At 45.5% G+C, this 18,798-nt stretch overlaps 1 protein-coding gene across 1 annotated transcript in view; it reads left to right on the top strand.

The window, feature by feature from the left end:
• The window catches only part of TEX55 (testis expressed 55), a 150,505-nt gene that overhangs the window by 11,926 nt on the left and 119,781 nt on the right, over nucleotides 1-18,798 (top strand). The window contains exons 2-3 of the mRNA XM_075262510.1: nucleotides 7,485-7,534; nucleotides 13,662-14,474. Of these exons, the coding sequence (XP_075118611.1) occupies nucleotides 7,487-7,534; nucleotides 13,662-14,474 (861 nt within the window). The 5' untranslated portion in view covers nucleotides 7,485-7,486. The remainder of the gene's footprint in view (nucleotides 1-7,484; nucleotides 7,535-13,661; nucleotides 14,475-18,798) is intronic.

Below are 18,798 nucleotides of genomic sequence, written 5' to 3'. Positions count from 1 at the left end.
CCTAAACTAATACAGACCCCAGACTGAACCCCTAAACTAATACAGACCCAAGACCAGACCCCTAAACTAATACAGACCCCAGACCAGACCCCTAAACTAATACAGACCCCAGACCAGAGCCCTAAACTAATACAGACCCCAGACCAGACCCCTAAACTAATACAGACCCCAGACCAGACCCCTAAACCAATACAGACCCCAGACCAGACCCCTAAACTAATCAGACCCCAGACCAGACCCCTAAACTAATACAGACCCCAGACCAGACCCCTAAACTAATCAGACCCCAGACCAGACCCCTAAACTAATACAGACCCCAGACCAGACCCCTAAACTAATCAGACCCCAGACCAGACCCCTAAACTAATACAGACCCCAGACCAGACCCCTAAACTAATACAGACCCCAGACCAGACCCCCTAATACAGACCCCAGACCAGACCCCTAATCTAATACAGACCCCAGACCAGACCCCTAATCTAATACAGACCCCAGACCAGACCCCTAAACTAATACAGACCCCAGACCAGAACCCTAAACTAATACAGACTCCAGACCACACCCCTAAACTAATACAGACCCCAGACCAGACCCCTAAACTAATACAGACCCCAGACCAGACCCCCTAATACAGACCCCAGACCAGACCCCTAAACTAATACAGACCCCAGACCAGACCCCTAAACTAATACAGACCCCAGACCAGACCCCTAATCTAATACAGACCCCAGACCAGACCCCTAATCTAATACAGACCCCAGACCAGACCCCTAAACTAATACAGACCCCAGACCAGACCCCCTAATACAGACCCCAGACCAGACCCCTAATCTAATACAGACCCCAGACCAGACCCCTAAACTAATACAGACCCCAGACCAGAACCCTAAACTAATACAGACTCCAGACCACACCCCTAAACTAATACAGACCCCAGACCAGACCCCTAAACTAATACAGACCCCAGACCAGACCCCCTAATACAGACCCCAGACCAGACCCCTAAACTAATACAGACCCCAGACCAGACCCCTAAACTAATACAGACCCCAGACCAGACCCCTAATCTAATACAGACCCCAGACCAGACCCCTAATCTAATACAGACCCCAGACCAGACCCCTAAACTAATACAGACCCCAGACCAGAACCCTAAACTAATACAGACGCCAGACCAGACCCCTAAACTAATACAGACCCCAGACCACACCCCTAAACTAATACAGACCCCAGACCAGACCCCTAAACTAATACAGACCCCAGACCAGACCTTTAAACTAATACAGACCCCAGACCAGACCCCTAAACTAATACAGACCCCAGACCAGACCCCTAAACTAATACAGACCCCAGACCAGACCCCTAAACTAATACAGACCCCAGACCAGAGCCCTAAGCTAATACAGACCCCAGACCAGAGCCCTAAGCTAATACAGACCCCAGACCAGACCCCTAAACTAATACAGACCCAAGACCAGACCCCTAAACTAATACAGACCCCAGACCAGACCCCTAAACTAATACAGACCCCAAACCAGACCCCTAAACTAATACAGACCCCAGACCAGACCCCTAAACTAATACAGACCCCAGACAAGAGCCCTAAGCTAATACAGACCCCAGACCAGACCCCTAAACTAATACAGACCCCAGACTGAACCCCTAAACTAATACAGACCCAAGACCAGACCCCTAAACTAATACAGACCCCAGACCAGACCCCTAAACTAATACAGACCCCAGACCAGAGCCCTAAGCTAATACAGACCCCAGACCAGACCCCTAAACTAATACAGACCCCAGACTGAACCCCTAAACTAATACAGACCCAAGACCAGACCCCTAAACTAATACAGACCCCAGACTGAACCCCTAAACTAATACAGACCCAAGACCAGACCCCTAAACTAATACAGACCCCAGACTGAACCCCTAAACTAATACAGACCTCAGACCAGACCCCTAAACTAATACAGACCCCAGACCAGACCCGTAAACTAATACAGATCCCATACCAGACCCCTAAATTAATACAGACCCCAGACCCCTAAACTAATACAGACCCCAGACCAGACCCCTAAACTAATACAGACCCCAGACCAGACCCCTAAACCAATACAGACCCCAGACCAGACCCCTAAACTAATACAGACCCCAGACCAGACCCCTAAACTAATACAGACCCCAGACCAGACCCCTAAACTAATCAGACCCCAGACCAGACCCCTAAACTAATACAGACCCCAGACCAGACCCCTAAACTAATCAGACCCCAGACCAGACCCCTAAACTAATACAGACCCCAGACCAGACCCCTAAACTAATACAGACCCCAGACCAGACCCCCTAATGCAGACCCCAGACCAGACCCCTAATCTAATACAGACCCCAGACCAGACCCCTAATCTAATACAGACCCCAGACCAGACCCCTAAACTAATACAGACCCCAGACCAGAACCCTAAACTAATACAGACTCCAGACCACACCCCTAAACTAATACAGACCCCAGACCAGACCCCTAAACTAATACAGACCCCAGACCAGACCCCCTAATACAGACCCCAGACCAGACCCCTAAACTAATACAGACCCCAGACCAGACCCCTAAACTAATACAGACCCCAGACCAGACCCCTAATCTAATACAGACCCCAGACCAGACCCCCTAATACAGACCCCAGACCAGACCCCTAAACTAATACAGACCCCAGACCAGACCCCCTAATACAGACCCCAGACCAGACCCCTAATCTAATACAGACCCCAGACCAGACCCCTAATCTAATACAGACCCCAGACCAGACCCCTAAACTAATACAGACCCCAGACCAGAACCCTAAACTAATACAGACTCCAGACCACACCCCTAAACTAATACAGACCCCAGACCAGACCCCTAAACTAATACAGACCCCAGACCAGACCCCCTAATACAGACCCCAGACCAGACCCCTAAACTAATACAGACCCCAGACCAGACCCCTAAACTAATACAGACCCCAGACCAGACCCCTAATCTAATACAGACCCCAGACCAGACCCCTAATCTAATACAGACCCCAGACCAGACCCCTAAACTAATACAGACCCCAGACCAGAACCCTAAACTAATACAGACGCCAGACCAGACCCCTAAACTAATACAGACCCCAGACCACACCCCTAAACTAATACAGACCCCAGACCAGACCCCTAAACTAATACAGACCCCAGACCAGACCTTTAAACTAATACAGACCCCAGACCAGACCCCTAAACTAATACAGACCCCAGACCAGACCCCTAAACTAATACAGACCCCAGACCAGACCCCTAAACTAATACAGACCCCAGACCAGACCCCTAAACTAATACAGACCCCAGACCAGAGCCCTAAGCTAATACAGACCCCAGACCAGACCCCTAAACTAATACAGACCCCAGACTGAACCCCTAAACTAATACAGACCCAAGACCAGACCCCTAAACTAATACAGACCCCAGACCAGACCCCTAAACTAATACAGACCCCAGACCAGAGCCCTAAACTAATACAGACCCCAGACCAGACCTCTAAACTAATACAGACCCCAGACCAGACCCCTAAACTAATACAGACCCCAGACCAGACCCCTAAACTAATCAGACCCCAGACCAGACCCCTAAACTAATACAGACCCCAGACCAGACCCCTAAACTAATCAGACCCCAGACCAGACCCCTAAACTAATACAGACCCCAGACCAGACCCCTAAACTAATACAGACCCCAGACCAGACCCCCTAATACAGACCCCAGACCAGACCCCTAATCTAATACAGACCCCAGACCAGACCCCTAATCTAATACAGACCCCAGACCAGACCCCTAAACTAATACAGACCCCAGACCAGACCCCTAAACTAATACAGACCCCAGACCAGACCCCCTAATACAGACCCCAGACCAGACCCCTAAACTAATACAGACCCCAGACCAGACCCCTAAACTAATACAGACCCCAGACCAGACCCCTAATCTAATACAGACCCCAGACCAGACCCCTAATCTAATACAGACCCCAGACCAGACCCCTAAACTAATACAGACCCCAGACCAGACCCCCTAATACAGACCCTAGACCAGACCCCTAATCTAATACAGACCCCAGACCAGACCCCTAATCTAATACAGACCCCAGACCAGACCCCTAAACTAATACAGACCCCAGACCAGAACCCTAAACTAATACAGACTCCAGACCACACCCCTAAACTAATACAGACCCCAGACCAGACCCCTAAACTAATACAGACCCCAGACCAGACCCCCTAATACAGACCCCAGACCAGACCCCTAAACTAATACAGACCCCAGACCAGACCCCTAAACTAATACAGACCCCAGACCAGACCCCTAATCTAATACAGACCCCAGACCAGACCCCTAATCTAATACAGACCCCAGACCAGACCCCTAAACTAATACAGACCCCAGACCAGAACCCTAAACTAATACAGACGCCAGACCAGACCCCTAAACTAATACAGACCCCAGACCACACCCCTAAACTAATACAGACCCCAGACCAGACCCCTAAACTAATACAGACCCCAGACCAGACCTTTAAACTAATACAGACCCCAGACCAGACCCCTAAACTAATACAGACCCCAGACCAGACCCCTAAACTAATACAGACCCCAGACCAGACCCCTAAACTAATACAGACCCTAGACCAGACCCCTAAACTAATACAGACCCCAGACAAGAGCCCTAAGCTAATACAGACCCCAGACCAGACCCCTAAACTAATACAGACCCCAGACTGAACCCCTAAACTAATACAGACCCAAGACCAGACCCCTAAACTAATACAGACCCCAGACCAGACCCCTAAACTAATACAGACCCCAGACCAGAGCCCTAAGCTAATACAGACCCCAGACCAGACCCCTAAACTAATACAGACCCCAGACTGAACCCCTAAACTAATACAGACCCAAGACCAGACCCCTAAACTAATACAGACCCCAGACTGAACCCCTAAACTAATACAGACCCAAGACCAGACCCCTAAACTAATACAGACCCCAGACCAGACCCCTAAACTAATCAGACCCCAGACCAGACCCCTAAACTAATACAGACCCCAGACCAGACCCCTAAACTAATACAGACCCCAGACCAGACCCCCTAATACAGACCCCAGACCAGACCCCTAATCTAATACAGACCCCAGACCAGACCCCTAATCTAATACAGACCCCAGACCAGACCCCTAAACTAATACAGACCCCAGACCAGACCCCTAAACTAATACAGACCCCAGACCAGACCCCCTAATACAGACCCCAGACCAGACCCCTAAACTAATACAGACCCCAGACCAGACCCCTAAACTAATACAGACCCCAGACCAGACCCCTAATCTAATACAGACCCCAGACCAGACCCCTAATCTAATACAGACCCCAGACCAGACCCCTAAACTAATACAGACCCCAGACCAGACCCCCTAATACAGACCCTAGACCAGACCCCTAATCTAATACAGACCCCAGACCAGACCCCTAATCTAATACAGACCCCAGACCAGACCCCTAAACTAATACAGACCCCAGACCAGACCTCTAAACTAATACAGACCCCAGACCAGAACCCTAAACTAATACAGACTCCAGACCACACCCCTAAACTAATACAGACCCCAGACCAGACCCCTAAACTAATACAGACCCCAGACCAGACCCCCTAATACAGACCCCAGACCAGACCCCTAAACTAATACAGACCCCAGACCAGACCCCTAAACTAATACAGACCCCAGACCAGACCCCTAATCTAATACAGACCCCAGACCAGACCCCTAAACTAATACAGACCCCAGACCAGAACCCTAAACTAATACAGACGCCAGACCAGACCCCTAAACTAATACAGACCCCAGACCACACCCCTAAACTAATACAGACCCCAGACCAGACCCCTAAACTAATACAGACCCCAGACCAGACCTTTAAACTAATACAGACCCCAGACCAGACCCCTAAACTAATACAGACCCCAGACCAGACCCCTAAACTAATACAGACCCCAGACCAGACCCCTAAACTAATACAGACCCCAGACCAGACCCCTAAACTAATACAGACCCCAGACAAGAGCCCTAAGCTAATACAGACCCCAGACCAGACCCCTAAACTAATACAGACCCCAGACTGAACCCCTAAACTAATACAGACCCAAGACCAGACCCCTAAACTAATACAGACCCCAGACCAGACCCCTAAACTAATACAGACCCCAGACCAGAGCCCTAAGCTAATACAGACCCCAGACCAGACCCCTAAACTAATACAGACCCCAGACTGAACCCCTAAACTAATACAGACCCAAGACCAGACCCCTAAACTAATACAGACCCCAGACTGAACCCCTAAACTAATACAGACCCAAGACCAGACCCCTAAACTAATACAGACCCCAGACTGAACCCCTAAACTAATACTGACCCCCTAATACAGACCATCTATTTTGCATCTAACACTCCATCCCTATATATATATGCCTGCCTTCAGAAATTCTGTTATACATCCTGATGAAGAGACCTCTATAGAGTCCCGAAAGCTCGAAATATGTCATCAATATAATTTTTTTAAGTTAGCCATTAAAAAAGGTATCAACTACTGAGGACTTCTCTCAAAAAATGTTTTCATTTCTGAGGATCTGTTACAATTGTGTCCAGTCTAGTTCATCCTCAGGCCCGGGTCACATATGCATTCGGGTTTCTGTTTGGGGAATCCGCCTGGGGACCCCCCCCCCCCCTCCCCATTGGAAACCTATATGCACAGAAAAGCAGTTACCTAAGGAAACCACACAGACCTTATAAACTATAATGGGGTCCGTGTGGTTTCTGCATGAAACATGCAGAGAGAATAGTGCTGCTTGCAGGTCTTTTCCCTCTGCATGTTCTGTGTGGAAACCGAGCGGAAACCACATGGACCCCATTATAGTCTATAAGGTCCGTGTGGTTTCCTTAGGTAACCTCTTTTCTATGCGTACAGGTTTCTGTTTGCGCGGGGTCCCCAAGCAGATTTCACGAACGCAGAAGCGAATCGAGCGACTTATTATCTTTACTGATACACTGTAACAAACAATCAGGCCAGCAGACACTTGTGATGTTTTCAGCTACTCTAGGATTGGTGTGGAATTATATCTTAAAGACAACCTTTTACATCCTCTTAAAGGTGCGCCGTTATATACCGCTAGAAAGCTGCCAGTGCACCGAAGTGGTTGTGTCTGGAATTGCAGCTGTCACTCATTTATTTCAGGAGTTTGATGCAATACCAGGCACAGACTGTGGTCCTTTGTGGCGCTGTTTCATGAGGAGAGCAGCCATATTATTCGCAGTACGGACAATCCCTTTAAATATCCTTTTGCACATCCGATATTCCGCATTATACAGATGACTAATATTAGTCTATATTATATTCATGTTTCTGCTCCTTTCTCCCGCCTAGGTATGGATGTGCCAGAGGGGCCCCTTCCTGACCACTTATTGCCAGAAAAAGTGAGTTTTACTTTTTTCTCTCTGTGATGGACTAATATCTATTGTTCTCTGTTATCAGCCATTTTAAGGGGTTGTGTATTGATGACGTGTCCTGTGGGGTCCAAGATCGGCTGACCAAAGAGTCTGCAGCGTGTAGGTGAGCGCCATACATTGTATAGTGGTTGTGCTTGGTATTGCAGGTCAGCCTCATTCACGTGAATGGGACTGAACTCCTGCTGTACCATGTGACTGAGGAAAGGAATGTCATTGGCACACGGCTGATTGGTGGAGAACCCCACAGATTATATATCAATGACCTATCCTACAGACAGGTCATCACTCTTTAAATCCTCAAACACCCCTTTAAGTCCGGACAGATTACAGTATGATCCGTTCTCTAGTCAGATCCAGAGCTGCACTCACAATGCAGCTTTGGATGGGACTAGAGTATAAGCCAAGGTTTCCCTTCTGAGAGGGCTATAACCTAGACATTGGGCTATAGGGGAGACCTGGACAGCAGAATAAATCGTCCGCCGGGGGGGACCACCACTCGTCCCTGAGACTAGTTGGGTCTGGCGTGGAGCATGTGGCTGCCATCCAGCTTTCTCAGATTCCTGATCACTAAATCTGCGTATGTTACAGGAGCGGGAACTACTGCAAAAAATAAACAGATTTGATAAATAGTCACCACGATTTGCCTTGATGAAATCGGGAGATTTAAGCCCCGCCCCAAATGCCTAGGACCGCCCACTTGGGGGGGTTAGAAGACCAGCTGGGATTGTCACTGAACGTTTGTGACAATCTGTGGGCTGCTGGCGAGTTTGTACACTCACCGGCCACTTTATTAGGTACACCATGCTAGTAACGGGTTGGACCCCCTTTTGCCTTCAGAACTGCCTCAATTCTTCGTGGCATAGATACAACAAGGTGCTGGAAGCATTCCTCAGAGATTTTGGTCCATAGTGACATGATGGCATCACACAGTTGCAGTCGCAGATTTGTCGGCTGCACATCCATGATGCGAATCTCCCGTTCCACCACATCCCAAAGATGCTCCTCTATTGGATTGAGATCTGGTGACTGTGGAGGCCATTGGAGTACAGTGAACTCATTGTCATGTTCAAGAAACCAGTCTGAGATGATTCCAGCTTTATGACATGGCATTGCATTATCCTGCTGAAAGTAGCCATCAGATGTTGGGTACATTGTGGTCATAAAGGGATGGACATGGTCAGCAACAATACTCAGGTAGGCTTTGGCGTTGCAACCATGCTCAATTGGTACCAAGGGGCCCAAAGAGTGCCAAGAAAATATTCCCCACACCATGACACCACCACCACCAGCCTGAACCGTTACCGATACAAGGCAGGATGGATCCATGCTTTCATGTTGTTGACGCCAAATTCTGACCCTACCATCCGAATGTCGCAGCAGAAATCGAGACTCATCAGACCAGGCAACGTTTTTCCAATCTTCAATTGTCCAATTTCGATGAGCTTGTGCAAATTGTAGCCTCAGTTTCCTGTTCTTAGCTGAAAGGAGTGGCCCCCGGTGTGGTCTTCTGCTGCTGTAGCCCATCTGTAGCCTCAAAGTTGGACGTACTGTGCGGCGTTCAGAGATGCTCTTCTGGCTACCTTGGGTGTAACGGGTGGCTATTTGAGTCACTGTTGCCTTTCTATCAGCTGGAACCAGTCTGGCCATTCTCCTCTGACCTCTGGCATCAACAACGCATTTCCGCCCCCCACAGAACTGCCGCTCACTGGATGTTTTTTCTTTTTCGGACCATTCTCTGTAAACCCTAGAGATGGTTGTGCGTGAAAATCCCAGTAGATCAGCAGTTTCTGAAATACTCAGACCAGCCCTTCTGGCACCAACAACCATGCCACGTTCAAAGGCACTCAAATCACCTTTCTTCCCCCCCATACTGATGCTCGGTTTGAACTGCAGGAGATTGTCTTGACCATGTCTACATGCCTAAATGCACTGAGTTGCCGCCATGTGATTGGCTGATTAGAAATTAAGTGTTAACGAGCAGTTGGACAGGTGTACCTAATAAAGTGGCCGTTGAGTGTATGTTTTCTGTTTCTGGGAAAGTCAGCTAACAGTTAATGTACCGATATTTCATTAGAACTAAACCATTGTCATCCAGCTTTTCCAGATTTCTGAACGGCATATCTCTCTAGTTATACATCAGAACAGGTGTAATGGATATATCCTCACATACCTAGGGAGTTATGTCATTTACTACCTTGGGAAAGCTGGGTGACAACCAGCATTACCACCCTTAAAGCTACATCATTGTCATCCAGCTTTTCCGGACTCCTACATAGCGCTTCTACCTAGTTATAGAACAGTATACGAGTGATGGATATATCCTTGTCAGATCTAGCCTGATATGTCAGGAGTCTGGGAAAGCTGGGTGACAACAAGTAAACCCATCACAACTAAACCATTATCATCCAACTTTTCCAAATTCCTGCATGGCACATATAGTTATATAACTGTACATTAGTGATGGATATATCTCATATACCTAGGCAGCTCTGTCCTTCAGGAGTCTGTGAAAGCTGGATGGCAGTCAGTGTTAGCGGCCATATTGGTTGGTACCCAGCTTTTCTAGATGGATTTTATGTATATTTCCTCCTATTTTTCACTTTTGGAAACCTCCTCCTTGGCAGTGCCAGGTGTCTGAGGGCAGCGTTGGCGCTTTACCCCCCCACTCAGTGATGAGTGGAGCTGGCGATGGGTTTTCTGGGCAGCGGCGGTCCTGGGTTCACACGGTTAACCTAAAACTGCAGCCCCAGCACTTGGAGACCTGCCTGGCAGATAATAGAAAATAGCCCGAGCGAATCATAAATCCATATGGCAGGAGTCAAATAGATTTAGGATTACAAGCAGCGTCTGCTAAGTTATGAATCGGAGTGTCCCCGCAAGAATTAACCCCTAGTGCCTCACTGAGGGAACAATCCTAATCTATACCGCCCTATAGCGCACCTTATATTATGCAGGCGCCAGGTAATTACTACTGTAAATCACTCCGCAGCGCCCACTATTTATGTTTATGATAAGTTCAGGTTGATTAGAATTTACATAAAAAATGGCGGCTATCAAACGCACAGGAGCTGTCCCTTAAAGGGGTGATCCTACCCTGCGGGCTGCATCAGCCTTGGGCTCGTGGATGCAAACGTGTCCTCTAAATGCCCCTTCAAAGTGTTGGCGCCATTTATCTAAGGGGTTTTACAGGACTAGAATATTGATGACCTATCCTTAGTATATAAAATCAACAGGGGCTGACACCCCGGACCCCCACAGATCAGCTGGCGGTGACATCACAGGTCAGTGACATTACACACGTTGGTCTTGTGGACTGTTTGCAGTTCAGTCCCATTCGAGTGAATAGGTCTGAGTTGGCTGTAATACCAAGCACAACCACTATACCGTGATGGGCGCTGTGTTTGGTAAGTAGCAGAGATTCAAAAACTAAACTGAAGGTGTAGTGCATGATAGAAAAACATGGCTGCCTTCACCCAAGAACAGTGCCACACCTGTCCATGGGTGGTGGGTGGTATTGCACCCCAGTCGTATTCGCTTCATTGGAGCTGAGCGTGGAGCTGTTTTTAGAAGTAAGCAGCCATATTTTTCTGACCCTGTACAACCCCTTTAAGGGGATATATATATATGCTCTAATAGTGCATAACTTGGATAATGATATACATACACATATGTTATATGAAACCTGTTGGCCATTCAGCAGAGCCCAGAGTGATCACATGATCTACCCTTTTGCTGCCTTGACATGTTTGAATATAGGAGGAGCTTTGTTTTAAAAAGTCAGGGGCGGAGCTAAGATCTTTATTCCTTGAATTTGCCCTTAAGGTCGTAATATGTTGGGCACGGTTGTGTCTATTGGTTCAGTATTATGGGGTAGAATACTAATATAACAAGATTGTGTCCCGGGCACAGGTTCCCTTTAAATCCTACAGGATTGTGTTCCCTGTTATACCGTGTTAGTGATTGATAGGCCCTGGTCTGTGTTGCCAGTATGCCAGGCCTTGCCTATGATAAGGATGCCCGCTGCTTCTATCGTGGAGAGATAATCTGCCCGCATAGGACAAGGAGCCCGGCTGTCTCCCGTATAGAGATGTTTGGCACCGACGATCAGTATCAGCTTCTTGTCTCCTGGTTTAAAATAGCTGCAACAAGGGCGATTTTGCTGCATTTTCCTAAAATAGACACAAGCTATTTAAAAATGCGCTGCATAGCAGCAGATCCCGCGCCGTCCCCGGCTGATTATTGTCAAGTTGTTAAAGTAACTGATTCCAAGTGAGAGCGCCGCATCGACGGAGCCTGGAAACGGGACAAGTTCTGCTCCAGCAAGGAGACACGCTAAAAATGAGGGGCTGAGAGGGGGCCAGAGCCAAAATCAATGTTGGGGTGTCAACGTAGGCCCGTATTATCCACCGTTTAGGTTATAGTCAGAGCAAATTGAAAGCGTAAATGATAAGCAGGTCTGGCGAGTGGTAGCGGTGTAGTCGTAGTCAGAGAATAGAATCATTATTATATTATACGATTATTGATGAGATCGGAGGTCATCTGGGGGTCGGGTTTGGACTCTTTTATCCCAGGGGCGTTGAAGCCTCTTTTTTGTGGCCTGTTCCTTTTTCCATTGTCGCTAGCTTTACGTCCTGAAGTTTAGGGACTTTGTTGCTCCTGCCATTGATGTTGGAGTTGGTGGATTAGCCCCCCGACCCCACAGTCCGGTGATAAATAAGGGCTGAGGGGCTCTCCGAGAGAGGGGGCAAAGCCCTGGATCCAAACACCAGGACCTTCTATTCTAGGCGGCAAATCCCATCAACCCCATGTGAGGGAGACTTTGACATTTGCAATGAGACGCCCTCCAATAACTGGATGAAGGATGATGTCTACTCTTGACTAGCTTAGCACTGTATTCGTGGGGTCCTCATGGTATGCGGACCCACCACCACTTTTCGTTGACGGGTGAAGCCAGTGCTTTGATTTCTGTAGACCCCTTTCCCACATAGCAACTCTGTATGTGCTGTTAGAGGGGCCCTGAGTGTAAGGGGGGCCATCGCTGGCCACACCTGCCATATACACTGTGTTTCTGCTTCTCCTGTTCATAGGGTAGCACTCTTGTAGGACGTGGATGACTCTTCATAGCCAGTGGAGCACGTTCTCTCAATGATCACAGACACAGTTGTCATGAAATTGGCTTTGTGGTTTTACCGATGGGTGAAAGATACTCTTTAGTACCAGGGACAACGTGAACGAAGTCCCCATTGGATGCTATGAGCACAATGGCCCCCGGTGGTAAGGTTGACCACCAATTCCTTCATGTCTAGTGAGAGTCAAATGTCTATGGGCAGATCCATTAATGGGACCCCTATTGAGCACATCATCCTTCCTCCTATGTATAGCCCCACCCTTCTCTAGTGGGAAAAGAAGTCAACACAAATCTGCCGATCTAATGACAGGCGTCAACTAAAGAGGAAATATCAATTTTTGGAACTACATATCAGAGTGGCCTGGGGGTGACGGGTAGTGGGCACCATGGCTATGGAATTTAACCAAGAAAGTTGGGCACACAATATAGAAAAAAAGTTGACACATTGATGGAGGATCTAGAAGGGAACCATCGAGGTGGTTGTAGACATTAGATGTCAGCTGAACTTGCCGATTCTGGAAGGACGGGCCAACAATCTTTCCTAAATGTTGGGGAAAAGAATGATTGGCCAGTTGGATTTCAACATGCCCGATTGTTGGGTTCTCAAGAGAGATAGGTCACTGGCCAAGGCACTTCGCACTGGCTCTCACCTCTCTTGGTTGAGCTGAATGTGCAGGAGTCGGAGGGAATACTTGTTGACCGGCCAAGGTTTTTGGCTGAAAGCTATCTTCTACAATTGACCAGATACCTTATGATGGCCACCTCTCATGGTAAATGAGTTCGGACTATGGTCCTGGTTATCTATGGTCCTTTATCCAAGGCTGGTGGGCTCCATCAAGATCAACTCTTCTTCCAAACCATGTATTCGATGTTACATTATAAGTAGATAAGTTGTCATTATATTGATTGGTAAGTATGTAGACTTGGGTTTCCTTCTTCTATCTGATTTCTTTCTGTTCACGTCAGGAGGTTACATTGAACGAAAAGGCAGAGAATGACCCAGCTCTGAGTCCATCCTCTGAAGCTTTGACACCTTCACATCTCCAGGATGGTCAAGTGACAGAAGATAAGATGGCAGAAGAGTCTAATAAACAGGAGAATCTTGCCGTTGTCTCCAAAGAATCTGGTGACTTGTCCTCCAGGACTGATGGAGAAGATTCTCCTCTGATATTGAATCAGGAGACACCACAAGAAGAAAGGAGATCTCCACCATTGTCCACCTCCACCGTAGAGGTTCTGCAAGATGGAGACCCCAATGTATCTAGTCTTGAGAGTAATTCACTTACTAAAGATTCCCTAGAACGATCGCTTCATCTTGAAGGAGAACCTGAGGTTGAATTAGGACAAGTACATGAGCAGAAACCAGAAGCCATTGACACGTTAGATCCATCATCTAGTGGTGGAGAGGCTTCAGACCCCGCCAACAAACATCCCGAAACGATGGCCACAAATGACAGTCAAGCCAGCTCAACCTTGGATGTCAACTCAATACCATCAAGGGAAGGTACAATCCTAAACTCTGCTGAAGACCTTGGTGTAGATGAAGCGGTCACCCCTTCAGAAACTTTGACCAGCAGTGATGTGGATGACTCTATGGAAGCTGAAGAAATAGGACAAGCCAATGAAACCAGCGTCAAGAAAGACGAAACCACTGAAGGAGAAACCGCATACAAAGATCAGACGACTCCTATACCAGAAAGTGCTAAAGATGATGTCGCACCACAAATCTCTGACCAGGGGACTGTCCATGTAAGACCGGGGCAGCCCCCTGCACAGGGGGTAAGTAGACGCCTTTACCATGAAAGGGGTTTTTCAGGTCATCGGTATCAGATCGCTGAGGGTCTCACTACTGAACCCCTCTGATCAGCGGTATGAAGGGACTCAGCAATAAGGTGAACCCTCAGCAGACAGGCAATGACTCTCTAATAATCAGTATACACAGCAATGACTCTCTAATAATCAGTATACACAGTAATGACTCTCTAATAATCAGTATACATAGCAATGACTGTCTAATAATCAGTATACACAGTAATGACTCTCTAATAATCAGTATACGTAGCAATGACTCTCTAATAATCAGTATACATAGCAATGACTGTCTAATAATCAGTATACACAGCAATGACTCTCTAATAATCAGTATACACAGCAATGACTCTCTAATAATCAGTATACACAGCAATGACTCTCTAATAATCAGTATACACAGCAATGACTCTCTAATAATCAGTATACACAGTAATGACTCTCTAATAATCAGTATACGTAGCAATGACTCTCTAAATAATCAGTATACATAGTAATGACTCTCTAATAATCAGTATACATAGCAATGACTCTCTAATAATCAGTATACATAGCAATGACTCTCTAATAATCAGTATACGTAGCAATGACTCTAATAATCAGTATATACAGCAATGACTCTCTAATAATCAGTATACACAGCAATGACTCTCTAATAATCAGTATACGTAGCAATGACTCTCTAATAATCAGTATACACAGCAATGACTCTCTAATAATCAGTATACATGGAAATGACTCTCTAATAATCAGTATACACAGCAATGACTCTCTAAATAATCAATATACATAGTAATGACTCTCTAATAATCAGTATACACAGCAATGACTCTCTAATAATCAGTATACATAGTAATGACACTAATAATCAGTATACATGGAAACGACTCTCTAATAATCAGTATACATGGAAATGACTCTCTAATAATCAGTATACATAGCAATGACTCTCTAAATAATCAGTATACATAGTAATGACTCTCTAATAATCAGTATACATATCAATGACTCTAATAATCAGTATATACAGCAATGACTCTCTAATAATCAGTATACACAGCAATGACTCTCTAATAATCAGTATACATAGCAATGACTCTCTAATAATCAGTATACATAGCAATGACTCTCTAATAATCAGTATACATAGCAATGACTCTAATAATCAGTATACACAGCAATGACTCTCTAATAATCAGTATACGTAGCAATGACTCTCTAATAATCAGTATACACAGTAATGACTCTCTAATAATCAGTATACATAGCAATGACTCTCTAATAATCAGTATACACAGTAATGACTCTCTAATAATCAGTATACACAGCAATGACTCTCTAAATAATCAATATACATAGTAATGACTCTCTAATAATCAGCATACATGGAAATGACACTAATAATCAGTATACATGGAAACGACTCTCTAATAATCAGTATACATAGCAATGACTCTCTAAATAATCAGTATACATAGTAATGACTCTCTAATAATCAGTATACATATCAATGACTCTCTAATAATCAGTATACACAGCAATGACTCTCTAATAATCAGTATACATAGCAATGACTCTAATAATCAGTATACATAGCAATGACTAATCAGTATACACAGCAATGACTCTCTAATAATCAGTATACGTAGCAATGACTCTCTAATAATCAGTATACACAGTAATGACTCTCTAATAATCAGTATACACAGCAATGACTCTCTAATAATCAGTATACGTAGTAATGACTCTCTAATAATCAGTATACACAGCAATGACTTTCTAATAATCAGTATACACAGCAATGACTCTCTAATAATCAGTATACACAGCAATGACTCTCTAAATAATCAATATACATAGTAATGACTCTCTAATAATCAGCATACATGGAAATGACACTAATAATCAGTATACACAGCAATGACTCTCTAATAATCAGTTTACACAGTAATGACTCTCTAATAATCAGTATACACAGTAATGACTCTCTAATAATCAGTAAACGTAGCAATGACTCTCTAATAATCAGTATACATAGTAATGACTCTCTAATCAGTATACACAGCAATGACTCTCTAATCAGTATACACAGCAATGACTCTCTAATAATCAGTATACGTAGCAATGACTCTCTAATAATCAGTATACATAGCAATGACTCTCTAATAATCAGTATACACAGCAATGACTCTCTAATAATCAGTATACGTAGCAATGACTCTCTAATAATCAGTATACGTAGCAATGACTCTCTAATAATCAGTATACACAGTAATGACTCTCTAATAATCAGTATACACAGCAATGACTCTCTAATAATCAGTATACACAGTAATGACTCTCTAATAATCAGTATACATAGAAATGAACAACAGCAAGAAGAAAAATAAACAGGGGCACTCGGCCGGGCATTTTTTCATAAAAACAATGAATGTGGGAGATAGGGATTGCACAAAAAAACATGGAAGGGACAGGTGGCTGCTCTCTATATATGAACAGGTGGCTGCTCTCTATATATGAACAGGTGGCTGCTCTCTATATATGAACAGGTGGCTGCTCTCTATATATAAACAGGTGGCTGCTCTCTATATATAAACAGGTGGCTGCTCTCTATATATAAACAGGTGGCTGCTCTCTATATATAAACAGGTGGCTGCTCTTTATATATGAACAGGTGGCCGCTCTCTATATATGATCAGGTGGCTGCTCTCTATATATAAACAGGTGGCTGCTCTCTATATATGAACAGGTGGCTGCTCTCTATATATGAACAGGTGGCTGCTCTCTATATATGAACAGGTGGCTGCTCTCTATATATGAACAGGTGGCTGCTCTCTATATATAAACAGGTGGCTGCTCTCTATATATAAACAGGTGGCTGCTCTCTATATATAAACAGGTGGCTGCTCTCTATATATAAACAGGTGGCTGCTCTCTATATATAAACAGGTGGCTGCTCTCTATATATGAACAGGTGGCCGCTCTCTATATATGATCAGGTGGCTGCTCTCTATATATAAACAGGTGGCTGCTCTCTATATATGAACAGGTGGCTGCTCTCTATATATAAACAGGTGGCTGCTCTCTATATATGAACAGGTGGCTGCTCTCTATATATGAACAGGTGGCCGCTCTCTATATATGAACAGGTGGCTGCTCTCTATATATGAACAGGTGGCCGCTCTCTATATATGAACAGGTGGCCGCTCTCTATATATGAACAGGTGGCTGCTCTCTATATATGAACAGGTGGCTGCTCTATGAACAGGTGGCCGCTCTCCATATATGAACAGGTGACCGCTCTCTATATATGAACAGGTGGCCGCTCTCCATATATGAACAAGTGTCTGCTCTTTATATATGAACAGGTGGCTGCTCTCTATATATGAACAGGTGGCTGCTCTCTATATATGAACAGGTGGCCGCTCTCTATATATGAACAGGTGGCCGCTCTCTATATATGAACAGGTGGCCGCTCTCTATATATGAACAGGTGGCCGCTCTCTATATATGAACAGGTGGCCGCTCTCTATATATGAACAGGTGGCTGCTCTCTATATATGAACAGGTGGCCGCTCTCCATATATGAACAGGTGGCTGCTCTCTATATATGAACAGGTGGCCGCTCTCTATATATGATGAGGTGGCTGCTCTCTATATATGAACAGGTGGCTGCTCTCTATATATGAACAGGTGACCGCACTCTATATATGAACAGGTGGCTGCTCTCTATATATGAACAGGTGGCCGCTCTCTATATATGAACAGGTGGCCGCTCTCTATATATGAACAGGTGGCTGCTCTCTATATATGAACAGGTGGCCGCTCTCTATATATGAACAGGTGGCCGCTCTCTATATATGAACAGGTGGCTGCTCTCTATGATCAGGTGGCTGCTCTCTATATATGAACAGGTGGCCGCGCTCTATATATGATGAGGTGGCTGCTCTCTATATATGAACAGGTCGCTGCTCTCTATATATGAACAGGTGGCCGCTCGCTATATATGAACAGGTCGCTGCTCTCTATATATGAACAGGTGGCCGCTCTCTATATATGAACAGGTGGCTGCTCTCTATATATGAACAGGTGGCCGCTCTCTATATATGAACAGGTGGCCGCTCTCTATATATGAACAGGTGGCTGCTCTCTATATATGAACAGGTGTCCGCTCTCTATATATGAGGATTTGTCTGCTCTGTTTATGGAGATGTGGTTATATATGTGGCTATATACACTCACCGGCCACTTTATTAGGTACACCTGTCCAACTGCTCGTTAACACTTAATTTCT

The sequence above is a fragment of the Leptodactylus fuscus genome, chromosome 2 (assembly GCF_031893055.1).
Source record: "Leptodactylus fuscus isolate aLepFus1 chromosome 2, aLepFus1.hap2, whole genome shotgun sequence".
Taxonomy (NCBI): Eukaryota; Metazoa; Chordata; class Amphibia; order Anura; family Leptodactylidae; genus Leptodactylus; species Leptodactylus fuscus.
The sequence above is the reverse complement of the archived record's forward strand: the minus strand, read 5'-3'. Positions and strand labels throughout refer to the sequence as shown.